This window comes from Myotis nattereri (genome assembly GCF_964212035.1).
Source record: "Myotis nattereri genome assembly, chromosome: 7".
NCBI classification, from domain to species: domain Eukaryota; kingdom Metazoa; phylum Chordata; class Mammalia; order Chiroptera; family Vespertilionidae; genus Myotis; species Myotis nattereri.
The window spans coordinates 60,923,439-60,944,901 of record NC_138082.1 but is presented as its reverse complement, the minus strand read 5'-3'; the positions used below and the strand labels follow the sequence as shown (position 1 = coordinate 60,944,901).

Genomic DNA, 21,463 nt, shown 5'->3' with positions numbered 1-21,463 from the left:
CTTTAAAGTTTAGGCAATTACATTATTTGTAATCTAAATTTAAGAATATTAATTTCCTTTCAATTTTAGCTCAACACTCATGCTTTTCTCCCTTTTTTGGAGCAAGACAAAAACTTTTTTTTCCCTCCAGTATTTCTCACTTTGAATTTTAGTATCTAAATTAAATAACTGTATAGCAATCTGGTTCTTTAGATCAAAGGTGTTTAAAATTCAGTGATTTTTAAAATTACATAAAAATCTAACTTCTCGAATACAAATCATCTATAACCTCACTGGTAAAAAAAAAATTAAGTATATACATAAATATCTGAAGAAAAAATATTAGTTTGGAAGCTTAATCTAGTGTATCAATAACTGCCATCCAAATCTACAAGCTAATCTTTCCTATTAAGCATGAATAAAGATCATGAAGAATAACACATTTCCAAAGGATTCCGACCTATGCTCATGTATATTAGTATAATTCTACATTATAATTTTGATTTTACTATGAACAAATCTAAAGAAAACATGGAGGTGGTAAAAATTATATATAATCATAGGTACTTAAATAAATAACCAATTATTCAAAAATTTCAAATTAAATGAACAATTTGAGAAATAAGAACCAAAAAGAAATAAACATATTAGTCAATAAGAACATATACATGTAAAGTTACTAAAGATAGACAAGACCACCCACACACTGAATTTTATTACTTGTGAAAGTCAAGTCATCAAGCAAAACCAGGCCAAAGTACAATTAAAATTAAGTAGAATGGTATTTATGCGTTAAAGGGAAAGTTTTTTGCTTCTCAAAACATTAAATAAACTGATTAAACATCACTGAACAAGAACTTAACAGAAAACATGTGACTAAAACTTGAAATAAACATTTAAATAATCCTTAAAAAAAAAAAGGTGCAGAATTTGAAAATCGAAATAACAAGCCTCCAGCACTCACACTAACAGAATAACAAAAATAATTTGCACATTAAGAGAAACAATAAAAGAGATCAAATGAGAACTAGGCTTGTTCCCTCTCCTTCCCAACCCCTACAGACACACCCTCACATTAATTTTTCATTAGGCTAATAGCAAAGTAGGTTTGAATTCTATAAGTACTAAGTTACTGATTATGGTGAACCTGCTGTTTAAAATAGTCTGTTTATAAAATCAAAAACTAGTAACACACCAGTAACTAGAATTCTAAGCTGAATTGAGGAACTGAAGTTTGAAAACTTAACAGAAAAAGAAAATCTCTATCATGCAACGATTTCCACATGGTAGCACAAATGAATGTAATTTCGAACTGAAATACTGTGACACACAAGTAATCAAATCCCATTTAAAAAACAGAGCACAACAGAACATGGCCAATGACACAACAGATAGTATATGAGAATCATTAAAGAACAGTTTGCTCTGGCAAGGTAGTTCAATTGGTTGGAGCATCGTCCCGTACACCAAAGCGTTGCATGGGTTCAATCCTGGGTCAGGGCACAATCCTAGGTTTCGGGTTCGATCCCAAGTCAAGGTGTCTAGGGGAGGCAACCAATAGATATTTTTCCTCTCACATAGATGTCTCTGTCTCTGTCTGTCTGTCTGTCTGTCTGTCTGTCTGTCTCTCTCTCTCTCTCTCTCCCTCCCTCCCTTCCTCTCTCTCTAATTTAAAAAGGTGACAGAATTTTCTCAATTGTTCTTCCCAAACTTCCAATTTTAAAGCATCCAAAAATTTACCTTTAAGACTAGAACTCATGTATTGGTTACAGAATGAGATTTAATTTCAAATAAAAAGATAAATTCTCAGTACCTCAGTAAATTCTTAGGAGTAGCAACTAGTTAAGCTTGTTCAGCCCGACATTTGGACGACTCTTAAATAAACTGACTATTCCAAAATTAAATAGATCATTAATTTTAAACCAAAACTGTAATGCTATTCACATGAAGCCAAATAACAAAAACATAAATATGCAAAATACAATGTTTCTTATGAAAAGCTATTACAAGAGCTTGACTAAATAACAGCTCTTCCAGAAGCTTGAGTATCACAAACAAGCCTGATTCCCAAAGCCTGAAGAATCCACTTTGTGGAAATGTTTGCTTTTCATTAATTCTACAACACACATAATTATTTTATTTGTTTTAATACCACACTGATAATGGAAATCTAGGCTGCATTATCAGTGTGGTTCCAATCCCCAAAAGTGATTTTCTTTCCTCTGTCTAAGTTTGAGACAACTAAGCTACTTTGCTGTCCCCTTTCTGATGACAGGTTTATTTCTTTCTTGTTTCACATGAAGAGAATAGCTCTTTGGTGTCCCAGCTTTATTTGTTGAATATTTTAGACTTCTCACTTTAGGCTTATTTATTCTCTCTCTTAAGGCACCATAATACAATGGAGTGTCTTATGATTGATGGCGCTGTAACTTCAATGAAATGGGATATTGGCTCAAAATGGTTAAAGAAAAAATTCTTAACCTAGTTGCCACGATACTACAACAAATTCCATGAGCCAGATCATTCAAGTTACAAAGTCGTAGTTCATGTAAGCTTCGTGTGAAGCACATTATAAAATCACAACCATGTAGCACTTCACAAATTTCCATTTAAGCTACTGAGGCAAATATATTAAGTGCTATACTAATTAAGAATTGGATCAGAGAGAACCGAAGTGTGAAAGACATATATTAACTCAAATTTGATTTTTAAAAACCATTCTATAGTTGCAAATTGACTTAAAAAGTTTGATTTTTGCTTTTTTACTTGGTTCCCTTTAAATGTGCCAAATTCAAATTCCACAATATTAGTACACTCTACAGAGGCTATTATGTGTACTATTTATATATATATTTTTCCTTTTTACTGAATATACTGGGGTGACATTGATTAAAAATTATACAGGTTTCAGGTACACAATTCTACAATGCATCATCTGTACACTGTATTATAAGTTCACCACTCCAAGTCAAGTCTCCTTCCATCACTATTTATTCGCCCCTGTACCGTCCTCCATATCCTCTCCCTCATCCTCCCTTCACAATCACCACACTGCTAACCGTGAAGTTTTTTTTTACTCAATCCCTCCACTGTCAGGCCAGCCCTCCAATCCTGACTCCCCTGACAACTGTCAGCATGTTCCCTATGAGAATGTCTCCACTTTGCTTGTTAGTTCATATTGTTCATCAGATTCCACATATGAATGTAATCACACGGTACTTATCTTTCAGATAAATTCCAAGTAGAAATCGCTGGATCACAATGCAATTACATTTTTAATTTTTTGAGATAACTCCACACTGCTTTCCATAGTGGCTGCACCAATCTACTTTCCAGCCAGCAGTGCATGAGGCTTCCCTTTCCTCCACATCTTCACCAACACTGCTGTTTATTGATTTATTCATGATAGCCATTCTGACAGTTGAGATGGTATCTCGTGGTTTTAACTTGCATTTCTCTGATGATTAATGACTTTTCATGTCTCTATGTCCTCTTTGGAAAAGTGTCTTTTGCCCATTTTTTAATTGGACTGCTTGGTTTTTGTGTGTTTAAGTGTACTATTTAAAAACAACTTACATCTATATCACTAACCCACTTTATAAACAAATGTATGAATGAATAAAAAAATCACCTTTGAATAACTGCAAAACTACATTTTTTAAAATTTTTTTTAAAAATATATTTTACTGATTTTTTACAGAGAGGAAGGGAGAGAGATAGAGAGTTAGAAACATCGATGAGAGAGAAACATCGATCAGCTGCCTCCTGCACATCTCCTACTGGGGATATGCCCGCAACCCAGGTACATGCCCTTGACCGGAATCGAACCTGGGACCTCTCAGTCCGCAAGCCGACGCTCTATCCACTGAGCCAAACCGGTTTAGGCAAAAACTACATTTTGTAATTTAATTAAATAATCATTCAACTGGAAATAAACAAAAATACTCCCAAAGAATATCCCTTTTTCAAGCTGCATCTTTCTTTTAAAATTGATTTGAGAGAAAGAGAAAGATATCGATTTGTTGTTCTTTTTATTTATGCATTTATTGGTTGATTCTTGTGTGCGCCCTGGCCTGAGATCAAACTCGAAACCTTAGCATATCAAGATAACACTCTAGCCAATTAAGATACCTGGCTAGGGCCTGCAGCACATCTTAACCAAAGTAAGTGGCAGCATTTTGAAACAATCATTTAACCTTACTTCCTTTCCCTTCATCTACAATTATATATAAATTTAAGACACTTGTCGTTTTGATATAAGAAACAATGATAAACAAAAAAAAGACAAAGTAATATTTGCACAAACTATTATCACATAAAATAGAATTTTACCATGTAATAAGTCAGTTGCCAATATTCAAAATTTAGTTTGCTAGATTTTCTTAACATGGAGAGTTTAGAATTGACTAAGTCCAGTTGACCCTTGAACAGGTGGGTTAGGAATTCCAATTTCCTGGGCAGTTGAAAATCCAAGTATAACTTGTGACTTCCCCAAAAGTAACTACTAATAACCTACTATTGATCAGAGCCTTAATAACAACATGGTCTACTAATAAATATTATGTGTTATATGTATTTTACATGATATTCGTACAATAAAGCTAAAGAAAATGTTATTTTAAAAAAACCATAAGAAAAATACATTTACAGTATTTGTTGGAAAAAAATCCCCATCTAAGTGGACTTGTGCAGTTCAAATCTGCATTGCTCAAGGGTCAACTGTATATTCTTTCCTTTCAAATTCCAAAGAGGTTAGTTAGCTTAATGACAATCTCACACCGCTATACAGGGAAGCAGCCTAGTAAGCTATTTTGTCCTTACACTCTGGAGTCAGACTGTCAGCATTTCTATACCAGCTTGGCCACTTACCAACTGTGCAATTTTGGGCTAACTTACTTAACCTAGCTGGGTCTCAATATCCTCACCTGTAACACGGAGAAAAATTACTCATATGAAAATACTGTTATAGGGCATCAAATGGGAAGATACACTTAGAAGGCACTTAGAACAATGCTCAATAAATGATAGTTTTAACTCAGAATGAAAGTATCCCTTGTGTTGCCTCTTATTGATTCCCTATCTGTCTGACAGGCACTTTGGTTCTTTAAAGACATCTAGTAAAAATTGTTAATCATCATCTTCAGTAGAAATCAATACATGTAATGACAGACAATAAATCAGTCTTGTATTAACATCAGTTTACAGCTGGCTCTGAAATGTTACTGTACAATTCACTTAATTCTCTAAGTCTTACCATTACCGTCTAAAAATTGGACATCCATCTAGTAGTCAACCTACTTTTCAGAGTCAGGAGAATCAAATTTAATAGAGTATATGAATCTCTGAAAGTTGTTTAAACATGGTGATATAATTCTCACACAGATTAGGTGCCACAAATCCTATTCCCTGAAACCTTTAAAAAAAAAAAGCAAAAAAAGGCCCTGCCTGGTCAGTTCAGTTTGACAGAGCATTGTCCCAATACACCAAGATTATGGGTTCAATCCCACATCAGGGCACACACATATAAGGAGCAAACAATGACTGCATACATAAGTGGAAAAACAAGTCCACGCTTCTCTCTTTGTCTTTCTTTCTCTTTCTCTCTCTCCCCCCCCTCCGCTCCCCCCCCCCCCCCCCGGGCCTTCCCCTCTCTTTAAAAGTCAATTAAAAATATTTTTAAAAAGACAAAAATTGTGAAAAAGGGCACAGGGCAGGGCAACTAAATAGTTTTAATTATTCAGTACTACTTAGCCCATTCTCTCTATTGAACCTCAAACTAACTTGTTCAATGAGGGTACCGAAAATATAAAGAGCCCTAACTGCTTTTGCTCAGTGGATAGAGCATTGGCCCACAGACTGAAGGGTCCTGGGGTCAATTCCGGTCAAGGGCATATATATACCTTGGTTGCCGGCTCAATGCCCAATAGGGGGTGCGCAGGAGGCAGCTGATCGATGTTTCTCTCTCTTTTTTTTTAAATATATTCCATTGATTTTTCACAGAAAGGAAAGGAGAGGGATAGAGAGTCAGAAACATCGATGAGAGAGAAACATCGATCAGCTGCCTCCTGCACACCCTCCGCTGGGGATGTGCCCGCAACCAAGGTACATGCCCTTGACCGGAATCGAACCCGGGACCCCTCAGTCCGCAGGCCGACGCTCTATCCATTGAGCCAAACCAGTCAGGGCCGATGTTTCTCTCTCATCAATGTTTCTAACTCTATCCCTCTCCCTTCCTCTCTGTGAAAAAAATCAATTAAGAAATATTTTTTTAAAAAAAGAAAATATAAAGAGAACACTACTGGGTAGGAATATGTGACACAAAAACTTAAAACCAGAGCTAAATGAAAATGAATGGTACCATTTTATATTTTAAAAGCTCTAAACATACTGAGGATACACACACAAACTGTAGTGTCTCAAGTCATATAAAAATCAGACTTTAAAACACTCAAAAAGTTGTCTAAGCCTTCTTTTAGACATAGGCCTTCTAGGACACAAGTATGGAAGGGACACAAGGCTATTATTACTATACTAGAGGCCCAGTGCACAAAAATTGTGCCCTCAGCCCAGCCTGTGCCCTCTCGCAGTCTGGGACCCCTCGCAAGATAACAAGCTGCTGGCTTAGGCCTGGTCCCGGGTGGCAGAGGGCAGGCCCAATCCCTAGGTGCAGCCCCTGGTCGGGCTCAGAGCAGGGCCGATTGGGGAGTTGGGGTGCCACCCCCTGTCATGCACAGAGCAGGGCGGATCGGGAGGTTGCGATGCCACCCCCAGTCACGCTCAGGGTAGGGCCGATTGGGGGGTTGGGGCACCGCCCCCGTCACACTCAAGGCAGGGTCGATGGGGAGGTCGTGGTGCCACCCCGTCACGCACAGAGCAGGGCCAATCAGGGGGTTGGGGCGCTGCCCCCGTCACGCACAGAGCAGGGCCCATCAGGGGGTCAGGGGGTTGGGGTGCCGCCCTCTATCACCCACAGAGCAGGGCCGATCAGGGGGTTGGGGCGCCGCCACTCTCACACTCAGGGCAGGGCCGATGGGGAGGTTATGGCTCTACCCCGTTATACACAGAGCAGGGCCCGTGGGGGGGGGGGGGGAGGGGTTGGGCCCCGCACCCTGTCAAACACAGAGCCGCAGGGCGATCAGGGGGTTGGGGAGCTCCCCCCATATCAGGCACAGAGCAGGGCTGATCAGGGGGTTGGGGCGCCTTCCCCTGTCAGGAACAGAGCAGGGTGGATAGGGAGGTTGTGGCCCCACCCCCTGTCATACACAGAGCCTCAGGGCGATCAGAGGGTTTGGGAGCTGCCCCCTGTCACACTGATCCCGATGCCGGGAGGCCTCTCAGCTCCGCTGATCCGGTGCTGGGAGGCCTCACAGCTCCACTGATCCCGGTGCTGGGAGGCATATTGCCCTTTTACTATACAGGATAGAGGCCTGGTGCACGGGTGGGGGGCCGGCTGGTTTGCCCTGAAGGGTGTCCTGGATCAGGGTGGGGGTCCCCACTGGGGTGCCTGGCCAGCCTGGGTGCGGGGATGATGGCTGTTTGCAGCTGGTCACACACCCTTCAGGGTGGGGGTCCCCACTGGGGTGCCTGGCCAGTCTGGGTGAGGGGCTGAGGGATGTTTTCAGGCTGGCGGTGGCGGGTGCCTGAAGCTCCCAACTGCTCCTTTTTTTCTTTTTTCTTTTTTATTCTGGGCCAGTTTTAGCTCTGGCTCCAGCTCTGAGGCCTTTGCTGCTGAAATCAGATATCTGGTTTGTTTGGGTTCTATAATCGAAACACTGTATCAACTCAAGCTCTGAGATCCCGGCGGGCTGAAAGCAGGTTTCTGGGGTTTTGTTTAGCTTCTGTATTTGTAACGTTTCAAACTGCAAGCTCAAAGGCCGGCAAGGCAGGCGAGAAACGTTGGTTTCCTCTGTCACTGAAGCAAGCAAGCCTCATATTAGCTTCAAGCTGCCTGGCTGCCAGCCGCCATCTTGGCTGGCAGTTAATTTGCATATCTCGCTGATTAGCCAATGGGAAGGGTAGTGGACGTATGCTAATTACCATGTTTCTATTTTATTAGATAGGAGGATTCTCCACCAAGTCCTTTAAACTTGACTCAGTATATCTAGTTAATCGTTATATATTTGTCCATATGAAACTTTATTTTCAATTTCTTCTCAACTGTGGGCACCTTTAGGACAAAGAGCATGTTTCATTTATGTATGTATTACTGGTGCAGAGGACAGTTACACAGACAGGAGAAACTCAAACGCTTGTAGTAGATAAACTTATGACCAGTCCTTAATTCTGCATAAGGAAAGAGAAAGCTGCACTGGCCAGTGTTGCCCAGTGGACAGTGAGTCAGCCTGGGCACTGAGGGTTGAGGGTTCGATTCCCAGTCAAGGGCAAGTACCGGTGTTGCAGGTTGGATTCTCCTGGGGCACATGTGGGAAACAACCAATCAACGTATCTCTCTCACATCAATGTTTCTCTCTCTTTTCCTCCTCCCTACCTCCTTTCTATTTTCTCTAAAAAAGTAATTTGAAAAGTCTTACCCTAAACAGAACATCAAGACCTAATGAGTAAGATCATATTTATATTGTACTGAGAATTTTATTTTTAAAAAACCCTCAAAACAGTCCTTACTTGCTGATATGTTTAATCCTTTAAAGAGACAGCATCACTCAGATTTAGAGAAGATTCAAATTTCCACTTTGAGGGCAGTGCACCAAAAAAGAAACAGAAGCAGATTTTCAAGCCCATCACATAAAACACTAAAATCTTTAGTAACCACTAACTACAATTAACTTGTTTTTTAATAAGGTAAACATGTGACTACTTGACTAGAGAAAAAGAAAAATATAAACGATTCATCTACACCAGGGGTCCTCAAACTTTTTAAACAGGGGGCCAGTTCACTGTCCCTCAGACCGTTGGAGGGCCGGACTATAGTTAAAAAAAAAAACTATGAACAAATTCCTATGCACACTGCATATATCTTATTTTGAAGTAAAAAAACAAAACGGGAACAAATACAATATTTAAAATGAAGAACAAGTAAAGTTAAATCAACAAACTTACCAGTATTTCAATGGGAACTATGGGCTTGCTTTTGGCTAATGAGAAGGTCAATGTCTGGTTCCATATTTGTCACTGCTAGTCATAACAAGTGATGCAAGTGTTAGTCTAGATCTGGTTGGAGATTTCAGATGTTTCATTCTGGAAAAAGGCTCTCCTAACTTCAAATAAACGGACCTCCTAACTTCAAAAAAAAAATAAATCCTAACTTGTTCTTATCTCGGTCCTCAGGCAGCAGCAGGCTCTGCACAGGCAAGCTCGTGACTCATCCAATCACACCCAAGACTGAGAGGAGGAGTCGAGAGACAGGGAGAAGGAGGGGAGTCAGAGAGTGCGGCGCACATTCCACACATGCGCACTGCGGGCCCGGGATGAGTCGGCTGCTAAGCAACAGGCAGCGATGGCAAAAACAGCTGTCGGGCCAGATAAATGTTTTCGGTGGGCCACATGTGGCCTGCGGGCCGTAGTTTGAGGACCCCTGATCTACACTATATATCCAAATGTGTAGAAGTATTGGGATAGCCAAGTGACCAGTTAGATGAGAAAACAGTTTAGGCAGGTATCTATCTGAGTAATATAATGCCTGTTAAGTTTCTTGCGTGGACAGTATCTATATTATTCATCTTTACACTAGGACCACACTTAAACATTTATCGACTAAAGGACATATGAAGGTATAAAAAAAAGTAAGAATGGAAGACTAAAAACAACTTCTGAGACAAAAATTTACTCATTCCTACTTACAAACCTTCAAAACTTAGACCTATTATTTCTCAAAAAACCCCCACAAAAACACAGTACACAGCTATGAGATATACATACATATCAAATCTTTACTATTTACTGATATATTACTTCATGATGACTCTGAAATCATGTTATCAAGATTTCTAAGAAACCCAACTAAAAACCAACAAATTAAAAAAAAAGAAAAAGGTTAACCTATGGACAGTTACTTGTTCTCTTTTCTTTTTGATCTCACTACTTACTGAATACCTATTTTGCACTCTATAAGCTGCTTCATTTATGTGTGTGTGTTAATACTAATTTATTTTGATGTTCCCTTTTTCTAATAAAGAGTAGACAAAATGAATAAGTGGTCCTGTTTCAGCATTTCTCACAAAAATGCTAATTCCATGCTAGAGAAAGCAAAATAAACAGATAACAGAGGGGTAACAGAGACCAGGGAAGTGGAGGAGGAGATGATGGTCAAATAAAACTAAAAAATACTAAGTGAAAACAGTCTTAAAAGGCTTCTGCAAGACTTTTCAGCATTTTTAGAAAATACTGGGTTTTATGACACTCAAAGAGGGGTAGAGGTAGTTTATTCTTCTAATAATACACGATCTTCTTAGATCTCTTCAAATACTCCCCATACTTAGAAACACTACTCAAGCTAAAGTCTTTAAATAGATGAGTTCATATTTAAATGAACTGTTATCTAAATATAATGAAAACATATGTATCTCCTAGCATTATTAGTAAAAACTATCACCTAGCTCAGTGGTTCTCAGCCTTCCTAAAGCCACGACCCTTTAATACAGTTCCTCATGTTGTGGTGAACCCCAATTTCAATGTTACAAATTGAACATAATTAAAGCATAGTGATTAATCACAAAAACAATATGCAATTATATATGTGTTTTCCGATGGTCTTAGGCGACCCCGGTGAAAGGGTCGTTCGATCCCCAAAGGGGTCGCGACCCACAGGTTGAGAACCGCTGACCTAGCTGGTATTACTCAGTGGTTGAGCATCAACCCATGAACCAGGAGGTTACAGTTCAATTCCAGGTCAGGGCACATGCCTAGGTTGTGGGCTCCATCCCCAGTAGAGGGTATGCAGTAGGCAGTGGATAGATGAGTCTCTCTCATCACTGATGTTTCTATCTCCCTCCCCCTTCCTCTCTGAAATCAATTAAAACGAATACATAAAATAAAATACATTAAAAAAACAACAACAAACTATCAGAATTAACTATATACACAGCCCAAAAGTTATACAAACAAATTAGGTCCAAGGCAATCTATTTTTTTTTTTTTATAAGTACTTGCCTGGGTAATGTAACTATACAGAGAAAGTTACCTAGATTCAAGAATTAGGAGCATATAACCTAAAAAAGTTTGTCAGTGGCTAATGTTCAATGTAACGGCATGGATTCTGTAAGTAACCAAAAGGGTAATTCCAAAGCAATAGCAACAAATCAATTTAACAAATCAGTCATATAAATCTAAGATACCAATACTTTAAATTTCTCTGGAAGGCCTATATTCCCAATCATTTTCCCCTAGAGTATGAAAAAATCTGTGGTAAAACTTCTTAAAGAGATGATCATCAATGAAGTCATATAGATAAAACAAAGATTTGCCTGTAATTTTAAAAAAGTAGAGATGAGTATTCACTTTATTCACTGAAAATTTTTTATTATTTTCACCTTATTTATCTTTCACTTTCGTCAAATAAAAAAAGCAACGGTAAAAAGGCAGACACCAAAAACAAGAGTAAGCGTAACAACGTAAAGTTACATAGGTAACCACTGAAAACAGTCACATGTAGCATTACTGACTGGCTTATACTGCAGGAGAGTATTTGTGTTTCATTCATTCAACAAGTATTTTACTGAGCACCCAAAATGTGCCAACAACTGTGCTCAGCATCCATAGAATTCTTTAAAAGTACAAAACATAGGCCCTGCCCTCTAAGAGCTTACAATCTATTACTTGTTGGGAAGACAAAGCAAATAAACTTTAAAGCCAAACAAGTCAATAATGAAGTGCCAAAATAAGTGAAACAGTAAGAGTTCTTAGGCTGATTACATAGGATATTATAGTAATTTGAAGGGGAGGTGTACACTCGACAAAGATTGCTGAGGACCTGAAGAAGGTAGGACTTGAAGAGTAAAACTTAGGTAAGCAAAGTTCATGGTGGTAATGAGCTGGGGGCAGGAGGGCAAGAAGGTGACAGCATGAGCTCACTCTGAACTAATACAACACTCAAGATACCATGAAAAGACCAGCCTAGGGTCAGATTATGGAATGTGAAGACATGCAGCTCAGAATTGCACTTTGAATTATACTATCCTTCAAAGTTAAATTTAGATATTATGCTACAGGCACAGAAAAGCATTGGGGGTTCTTGGGCAAGAAGATAACACATTGAAATCTAAGAAAATTTTTTGTGGGGTAGGCTTGAAGTAAGAAAACCAGCTAAAAAGTTACTAAGAGTATCCAATCAAAGACAGGACTGGAACAACTTGGGCTCACATGACAGCAAGAATAGCAATAAGATCTGTAAAGCCTGCCTTAACCCAATAAAAGAAGAAAATAAAACTCATCGGTAAAAAGTAATTACTTATTTATGTTTATTGAACAAAAGCAAAAAAAAGTACAAAATAATTGGAATTAAGGCATCACTAAAATAATTTTATTTTTATTTCCTTATCATACAATCTCTTACATATCAGCTATTCTTATCAAGTAATTTGGATTGAATCAGACTGTTAGAGCTGAAAGGAACCGTAAATCTTTTACTCTATTCTTATTAAAAGAAAAAACACACAAAAATTAAGTATTAAAAAAGAAAAGAAACAAAGCCAGCTAGGACTCCCTCCTTAAGCTTAAGTGAAGGCGAATCATCTGTGATAAAGATGGAAGAACTTGCATGTCCTTTGTATAGAAATAACAAACACTTTAAAGGCAAAACATTACCGACTATAGATACAGAGGAAGAAGAGGGCCTCACACATAATTATGTCTTAATTCAAGAGTCTTCTGAAAATTTGAGTACAGCAGAAAAATTACTTTATTAATATGGTTTTTAAAAGCAGTGATAAACCATTACTTAATTCACATACTATTTTAAAGTTTATAACACTTACAAGGTCCCTTCCAACTGTAAAATCCTACAATTCTATGAAAGTAGAAGCATAACTTTCCCATATGAAATTAATGTACAGTAAGAAAAGAGGCAAATATAACCAACAGGACAGAAAAACTTTAAAGAAATTTTGAGCTCCACTGATAATTTTCAAATATTTGTTACTAAAAGATTCAGGCTGAATTCTAAAAAGGGCATTCCGGATTCTCTCTTGAATAAAAAATAAAATAAAATGAACATAATACTTTAAATTAACTTGCTGCATTTGAAAAATTATGAACTCTGGCTTCTATAGATTGTTATTCTGTCCAGTCTGTATATTAGTTTACAAATAAGGCTTAATATTTCATGTTATGTTCCATAACATATCACAGACCATAATCATTTAGAAGACTGCCATCAATTTTAGTCTTCAGCTGGTCCCAGAATGAGATGTTAATGTGAACTACGCAATGTAGATGAAAGTTCCATAACTGTCAGTACCAACGTCTAAAGAATTTGTGAATTCATTTTTTAAAAATTGTATGGGCAGGATACTACCAACATTGTGTCACTGCAGTGAACTTACAAGCAACCCTACTCCTCATTGTCTTCTGACCACTTACTACTTATTAATACTTCTGAGAGTGGGTCAACAGAATGATGCAGAAAATTATCAATTTTTATTTTTAGGGTCGTTTACAGCTCTTTAAGTTAGATTTCCAGATTAGTTGAGTATTGAAATTACCCATGCCCTCCCAGTCTATTATCAAAGCTAAAATAAGAATTAGTTTTACCAAGACTTGAACCCAATATTTGTTAGTTAGATATTAAGAGGAAAAAAGAGGAATAATCTTATTTTAAGGAAAAACAATGGGGATTCTCTTGGGACCCTCAGAGCTAGAATCCTAAGACATTCATTATCTTAACAGTAGCCACAGGGAGAGACAGACTTCTAAACATTTAAATAGTCAGGTACACTTAAAGTCACATGGCGTATACTAGTCTGGGGAAAAAAGTAGAAAAAAACCACAAGGTGAACTTCAGAGTACATGAATGGGTGTACCAAGTAGCCAGTAACCTTACTAAGAAAATGGTCACTAATGTAACTAAAGAGAAAGGGCCATAATGCAAATTGTGACCAGCTTATGTCAATGAGATACACAAAAGTACTTAAAAAAAATTAAATAAAATCTGCAATTTACTAGAAATGACTAGCTGGTATCTTAGTTTTGGTAGTGCAATAGCACCATTACAGCAAGGGTAAGCAGGTCAATCCCTTGCAAAACTTACCTTGATTGGCCCAATGGAAACAGAAGGCCCCAGAAAAGAGAGAAGCATCTGGCAGTAGCAAATTGTTTTATTTTATCTTTCTGTGGAAAGAAACTAATTTTAAATAAGAACCAGAGCATTTAAAGAATAAATATTTTTTAAAGCTCATTATCTAGTTAGAGCAGCTCTACTAAGAAAACAAGAAGAGCTCCTTGCTGCTTAGAGATGGAAAGAAACAGAAGAGGAATCAAAGTTGTTTCTCCATCACCTAGGGAGTTTTAAAACTTGTGATATTCTAGAGCAGAGGTGAGGAATATCCAGCCCTCAGGCATTATAAAGCCCTGGAAATCATTTGGTCTGGCGCTGCCAAGGCATTAGAGGTGAGTTAATTAAATGTTTGATCAAATATAGCAGGGTAATTTTTAAGTTGATAATTTTGTATGGCCTGCAAATGATGTTATAAATATCCAAATGGCCCTTGGCAGAAAAAGGTTCCCCACCACTGTTCTAGAGTAACAGAATAAATGATTCTTTTATTTAAAGAACTCCTACAGGCAGAATCTTTGGGCCTTGTGCCTTTGAATAAAGATTTTTATACAAAATTAAGGGCAATATTCCACATAAAAAAAGAAAAGCACCTGACATTAAGCCCCTCTACTCTTAAGGTAGAGACACAGAGCAAGCTCCTTCTCCACTACAATTTCACCAATAACTTAAAACCATCAAGGCTTAACTGCTTATCAAAGTAAACCATTAATTAGCAGAAAGTTCATACCTAATTGACTGGCTTTCCAAAATATTTCATTATCCTAAAGTTTTGATGATATTATTGAGATACTCAAATGGAAAGAAGCCAGTCACCAAACTAATTTTAAAAATGAAAGCATTGAAATATTTTTTAAAGCTCATTATCTATTTAAGAGCAGCTTTACTAAGAAATATTAGAACCTAACGGGCATAAAATTATTCACAGTAACTAAACCTGTTACTTTTCTTGAATGCTTCTCTAGGAACTCAGTTCTATTGAATTCACTGAGCCAAATCAAAATCTTTTGATCCAAATCACTCCCACAAAATGTCCTCTTTCAATTTATGCTGGAGATGGAAGGGACAGCTCAAAGCAGGAGTGCAGAAGCAATAAGCATTAAAAGAAAACAACAACACAGTGTAAGTGGAAAATGAACTACCTATTTGGCACTGTCCTATTAAGAATCAAATTAGAGTAGAACATACCCACCTCCACACCCCACACACACATACACAATGAGGAAGCTATTTCAGAAAAAGAATTCATTTAAACAGCCAAAGACCTAAACAATTGCAATTTTCAGATTCTATGCATTCACATGGTCCCCCGATAGAAATTATGTTGACTTATCAGATATTTATTCTTAGAGCATTAACTTCAATTGACATACTTGTAGGAAAAAGTCATTAAACTAAAAAGCCTACATTTACAGTGTTACTTTTAAATTAATTTTAAAAAACACACAACCTCTTAGTTTTGTTGCAGTGAAAGTAGTTATTTTATACAGAAGACTTCATATATTCAAAATGGTTAGTGTCATGACTGAACATTTCACTTATTTGGAAACATTACTTCGACATAAACTAACCCTTAAAAAACTACAAGTTTTGACCCAGATTTTGAAACCTTGACACAATAATACAACAGGCAAAAATAAAAGCAAAATAAAATAAAAACATTCTTACTTGTCCCATTGGTGGACCTCCCATTGGGGGCATCATTTGTGGCATCATTCCATGTGGTACAGGAGGCATATTCGCTCTCTGACCCATAGGGTGCATTCCCATTGAGGCATAATGCACGCCAGGATGCCCCATCTGAAAAATAAGGACAATTTAAAAACGAACAAGTAACAATAAATACTTTTAGGCTAAAGTGTGATTTAATTATTAGGATTCGTTTATACTTTCTTAAACAAAATGCACGTCATCAATACTTATAATGAGCTGTAACTAACCATAACCCAGAACAATAGGTAAAAAAATAATCATTACTGGACAGTTAGATCTTAGTTTTAAAGCACACTGATTTAATCACTTGCTAATTGACTTGCTAAGTTCAGAAGTGTAAGAAAGCCAATTTAAAAACTGTTATGAAAACAACTTTGTCCTATATCACACAGATATAAGATAGACAACTATTGTTTAAAGCCACTTATTCTTAAATTTATTTCTGAACTGATTTTTAAGCTTTAAAACGCTGAAATTACCAAATTAACTCAGATGAGGGCTGGTCTTATAAAACACAAATAGGGGTATCCAGGGACACCTCACTCCTAAAAAATACACATACTACTCTCAAATATAATCTTTAGACGCGTAAAAGTACTTCTGCCAAAAAAAAAAAAAATTCTTATTCCCAAACTGAGGCCTGTCATGCACACGACATGCCAACAACTAATTCACCCATTTTAATGCGCTTTTGTAAGACATCTACCGCCTTTACCTGTCTGTCCAGTGGTTCCAAGGCTTAAAACCAGCTAATTATCGCCTGCAAATTCTCCCAGCTGTGCACCCTACAGACACCCCCCACCAGAGGGAACACGTCTTGGCGGACTCTCAATGCCTAGAGAACCCCGTCTCGCAGACTCTTAGAGCCTGGAGAACCCCGTCGCCGCCTTCCCCTCCCTCCTACCTTGGGCCTGCCCCTCCGAGACGCTCACCGCGCTAGGGGCCCAGCACCTCCGCCGCGCATCTGTCTACGCCGGGCCCGCTGGAAACTTCCAGGGTCCCACATCTTTCCCTTTGTGCAACCCCGCCCTCCATTTCTCTCCTTCGGAGCACGTCCCATCTCGAGCTCTTCCTCCGTTCTCTCTCCTCCTTTTGGAGAAAGCTTCCTGTCTCTGTTTTTCATTGTGCCGCTCCGATCCCTTACCGAGGGCCGTCTCCTCAGGAAGCCGTCAGCAGAGACCCAAGAGCTGGAGCAGAGGCTTGAGCCGGACAATCTCCGCTCCCCGTCCCCAGGACCCTGCGCGGGAGGATGGCTCTCCATTTCACTCACCATGAGGCCTCCACGCTCGGCTCCCGTCCCCGGCCTCATCATCGGGCTCTGACTGCTCCGCCGGCGGCCACTGCCGCTGCATATGCCAACAAGAAGCGATCTGAGTGGCTGGCGCCCGCTGGGGCCAAAGGTTAAAGGCTGCCCGGCACTACGGGGCGGGATCAGCGGGGCCAGTAGGCTGACAGGCTTTCCCGCTGTCCAATCAGAGTGCGCTTCCGACACGCAGCTCTGCAGCGATTCGCCCCCTGCCTCAGGCTCACTCGGCGTCGCCTGCATGGAGGGGGGGATAAGGGGACGGAGGAAGTTTCTGCGCCGAGTCCTCTGCCGGGAAAACTCCACCAACTTCCCCCCGGGAAGGGCAGACAACTGTGTCCCAGCTTTCCGAGCTTAGCCCGCCTCACCCCGTAGGGGGTGGGGCAGTGGGGACCTGCCACCTTCACCCCCCCGCCCGACTTACGTATGCCCCACAAACCTGAGGCCGCCAGGGGTAGGGTGGGGTAGGTGGGGTGGGGTCAGAGGCTTCTAGCGTTAGCGGTGGCCCGGGACCGACGCGCGCGCGCCTGGTGCTCGGGGGCGGGGGGGAGGGGGGAAGGGGGAGGGGAGGCCAAAGGAGGGGTCCAAGGAGAGGGCTCGATCTCCGTACGCACCAGCTGGAGAGCGCGCGCCTGGGCGGGGAGTTGGGGGTGGAGGAGGCGTGTCGAGTTGCGTGGAGGGAAGTTGTGGTAGGGGCGGGAGGAACAATGCCAAAGGAAAAGAGGGGTGGAACTTAAGGCGAGGCGAGAGCGCCGACTGGGGAGCTGTCGTTAGTGAGGGACGCAGGGGAAGGGTGCGGGAGTAGAGGGCAGGAAGGGAGAAAGCAGGCAGGTTCGGGAATGTTAATCGAGGTGCACGAGCGGGCGCTAGGACCGGGCATCGGAAAGATGCAGCTTGGGTGCCGACTGTGCCTTCGCTTGCCTGGAGGTGACGCGGCAGAGGCGGAGGTCTCTGGCCTGGACGAAGCGCCGGAGGGAGGGGAGACCCGACTATTACCTTCGGCCTCGATTCGCCCCTCTCTGCGCGGTCCCTTCCTTCCCTTCCCTCCTCCTGCCTGGGGGTCGTGCTCCGGCCCAGGGGTGTCCAACCTCTCCTCAAGCCCCATGGCACCTGCCCAGCCCCACCTCGCACGCCTGCGCATCCCTGCGCGCCGGGGCCGTGTGGTGCAGGCCGTGGAGAGACCCGGCCGCTGATTGGCTGCTGCGCGCTGGGGGCGGGGCGGGTGGGAGCTGCCCGTCCTCTGCGCGGCTCGGTGTCTTTCCCGCCATGTCGTTCGTGGAGAGCGCGAAGCGCTCTTCTTTGCTGCGCCGTCGCCGCGGCACCCCCGTCCCTTTCGCTCGGCCGAGGTTATCCGCCTTGACTCAAGGGGACAGTTGGGGTGAAGGTGAAGACGATGAGGAGGGATACGACCAAGTAGCCCGCGACCTGCGGGCGGAACTGTCCGCGGGGGCGTCGTCGGAGCCTAGAAAGGGCGCGCCGCTCCCGCCGGAGATGGACGGCTCTCCCGTCCTGCCAGACAAACGCAACGGCTTCTTCTCGGCGGAGGCGCGCGGCCCAGCCCGGGCGCGGCGGTGGCCGGTGCGGGTCCTCTCGATTCTCTGTGCGCTGCTGTTTGCCGTCCTCCTCGCCTGCCTTCTCGCCTTCGCCTACCCGATCGTGAAAGGTACTGCAGGTTGGGCCTTGACAAATGGGTCCAGAATGAAGTGGAGCCTGGACGTGGCTCTCGCCTTCGCCGCCCGTCTCCCCGGGAGAGGCCAGGCCGGCAAGCTGGCAGCCAGCTTCACCCAGAACCGTTGACGGCGCCTTTCTTTGCCCCGCTCCCTTTTCCCGCACTGTTCTTGAAAGTGGGTGGTCCGAGTCCATTTTAAAAAAGGACCTCGAGTTAACCAATATCTTAGAGCCAGTGAACACTTTCAACGGCCATTGAAAGACGGTGAAAAGTGTACATAACAGGCCACACGTGTTCAAGGCTAATTTACAAGTGATTAGAGATGTGCTGTCCCCCGAGTCCTCGGGACACGCACAGAATTCCCGAAGGACGGGGATTTCGACCCCGCAGCCCAGATTTCTACTTTTATTGGTAAAATAATCGGCCCCTCTCGGTTTTGTAGCGATCAAGTTCTATTGCGGGAGCTAGCCCACTTTCTCTGGGTAATAGTTTTCTTTTCCTGCGCCTGACGTTGACATATTGGCCAGATTTGAGTAGAAGGAGATGTGCCCTGAAAAGTTTTCCAAACTCTATACGGATGTATTATGCGGTTACAGCGGAAAGACCTCAGACCTGAGTGTAAATCTGTTCTCCCTCCTGTGTGACTTTGGCAAAGTTACTGAAAAATCATTTAAAGCAACACTACCTTTAATGTATGAAAAACACCCAACACACTCAAGTATTAATTTTAGTTCACTAAATAGAATTAAATCCATTTAATTACAGTTTTTATTTGTCCTTATTACTTCCAAGCTACTGGGCTGCAAGTGGCATCTAGCAGCTTACCATGCTTAATGTTCAAAGGAAACAAATGGGCAGTGTTTACCTATTCATACAATGATTGTAAACTCTCAATGTTAAACATATGTCTGCCATATCACTACTCTATCACTCTCCTTACCCCCTTCTTTTTCAGTGCAGTTCTGAGGTTTATCTTGTAGGTACTTTGATCTCCCTTTTGCTCTGAGAGATTGCCTTTTTATCATAAAGTCACAAAACCTGCAAGTCCATTGCAGAAGACTGAGCTGGGCATATTTCCGAGAGAGTGGAGAAAGGAACTGAATTTAAAACCTAGTGTGCCTCACTCATTTGCATTACATGAAATGCTTTCACAACCACCCCAGGGGATAAACATCCCCGTTTTACATATGGGGCAGTTGACTCACAGCCCTCTTACCTGCCTGTGGAGAGTCACATAGCTACTCAGTGGAGTCAGTTTGAACCCAGCTTCTTCTGACACTACAGCACTTTCCACAACTCCATAGTGTCTTCCCAGCTTAAACTGTAAGCTGCTGTTCAAGTTATCTTTTTTACCCAAGCCCATTTTTGTATTTACAGACTTACATGCTGAGAATTTGAAGAATGAAGATGATGTTGACACGGGGCTATTAGGTATGTACTTAATTGTCACTTGACAATTATAAAATATGTACATATACCCCTTGGGTATACATATATACATATGTCATACACACTAGGAATACATTTTGAACACAACTGTATGTGACAAAGTCCCAGAGAGTACTTAATGTCTTCTAATTATGTGCTGGAAAAGTCTCCCTATACCTCGTCCCAGTAATTACAAACAAGGAAAAATAACTTCCTCACAAAGTTAGCAAAGATAACCCTCTTAAGCAGACCTCAGGAGAACTTTAAGTTTGAATTTGTTTAAATTTAGGTTTAAACAAATGTAAAAAGCATTAGGCATACCTGCACAGTTCAGTTATAACTAGGAAAGTGTCGGACCTGAGTTTCTATAGAATGTAATGCATTTTTCTAGTGAAAAATTCAAGGGGTATTTATCTTGTATTTATTTCTCTCTGCACAAATGATTTTAAAGAGTTCAGAACTTTACCTTTCTGGCATATTTATTCTATTTGCTATAATTTATTTGATTAATCACTGTGACTGGGGGGGGGGGGGCAAATGATTGAGATCCTACCCCACTTGTCACCCTCCTCCCCCAATGTTAGCAAACTATTTAATCTATCTCTTCAAGGCCAGTGCCCTCATTATGATACAAAGTATAGTCTACCTGATTTTTGCAGAATGGGAATCCTTTATCTTCAAATTCCAAACTAACTGGTTTGCTACATGTCTCATGAAAATTTATCTATACTCTTCTTCTTGTATGAGAAAACATGTATTTATTAACTCATTTTATCAGTGTATATTGTTACACTGTTTCATCTCTTAAAAAACATCCAAGAGTATGAAGGTTTTCATAGCATTTATTGATATGTCAGCTCTTGATGTAGTTGTGGACTAGACATGAGTAACTTGGTATTTAAAAGTTGGCAAGATTTCACATTTATGAAAAGAATGAATGGCACTTGCCATCTGAAGGATTGGCTTGTTCACTATCAAAAGAAATATAATGGGACTTTGTCATTGCTCTGCTTGATTTTCCACTTATAGTGGTTCTCAACCTTCCTAATGCCACGACCCTTTAATACAGTTCCTCATGTTGTGGTGACCCCCAACCATAAAATTATTTTCGTTGCTACTTCATAACTATAATTTTGCTACTGTTATG

General features: G+C 40.8%; 2 protein-coding genes across 6 annotated transcripts in view; one reads left to right on the top strand and one right to left on the bottom strand.

Moving 5' to 3' along the window:
- Window positions 1-17,462, bottom strand: part of PRPF40A (pre-mRNA processing factor 40 homolog A) — a gene marked incomplete at its 5' end in the record, with an annotated part of 58,564 nt that extends 41,102 nt beyond the window's left edge. For 2 of the 4 annotated variants that reach the window (XM_081095530.1, XM_081095527.1), the window contains 2 exons: window positions 15,872-16,003; window positions 17,061-17,462. In XM_081095530.1, coding sequence (XP_080951656.1) covers window positions 15,872-16,003; window positions 17,061-17,462 — 534 coding nt within the window. The remainder of the gene's footprint in view (window positions 1-15,871; window positions 16,004-17,060) is intronic. The other 2 variants (XM_081095528.1, XM_081095529.1) reach the window with 1 other exon arrangement.
- Window positions 17,463-18,069: 607 nt separating this feature from the next.
- Window positions 18,070-21,463, top strand: part of ARL6IP6 (ARF like GTPase 6 interacting protein 6) — a gene marked incomplete at its 5' end in the record, with an annotated part of 472,926 nt that continues 469,532 nt past the window's right edge. The window contains 2 exons of one of the 2 annotated variants that reach the window (XM_081095531.1): window positions 18,070-18,882; window positions 20,266-20,319. In XM_081095531.1, coding sequence (XP_080951657.1) covers window positions 18,486-18,882; window positions 20,266-20,319 — 451 coding nt within the window. The remainder of the gene's footprint in view (window positions 18,883-20,265; window positions 20,320-21,463) is intronic. The other variant, XM_081095532.1, reaches the window with a different exon arrangement.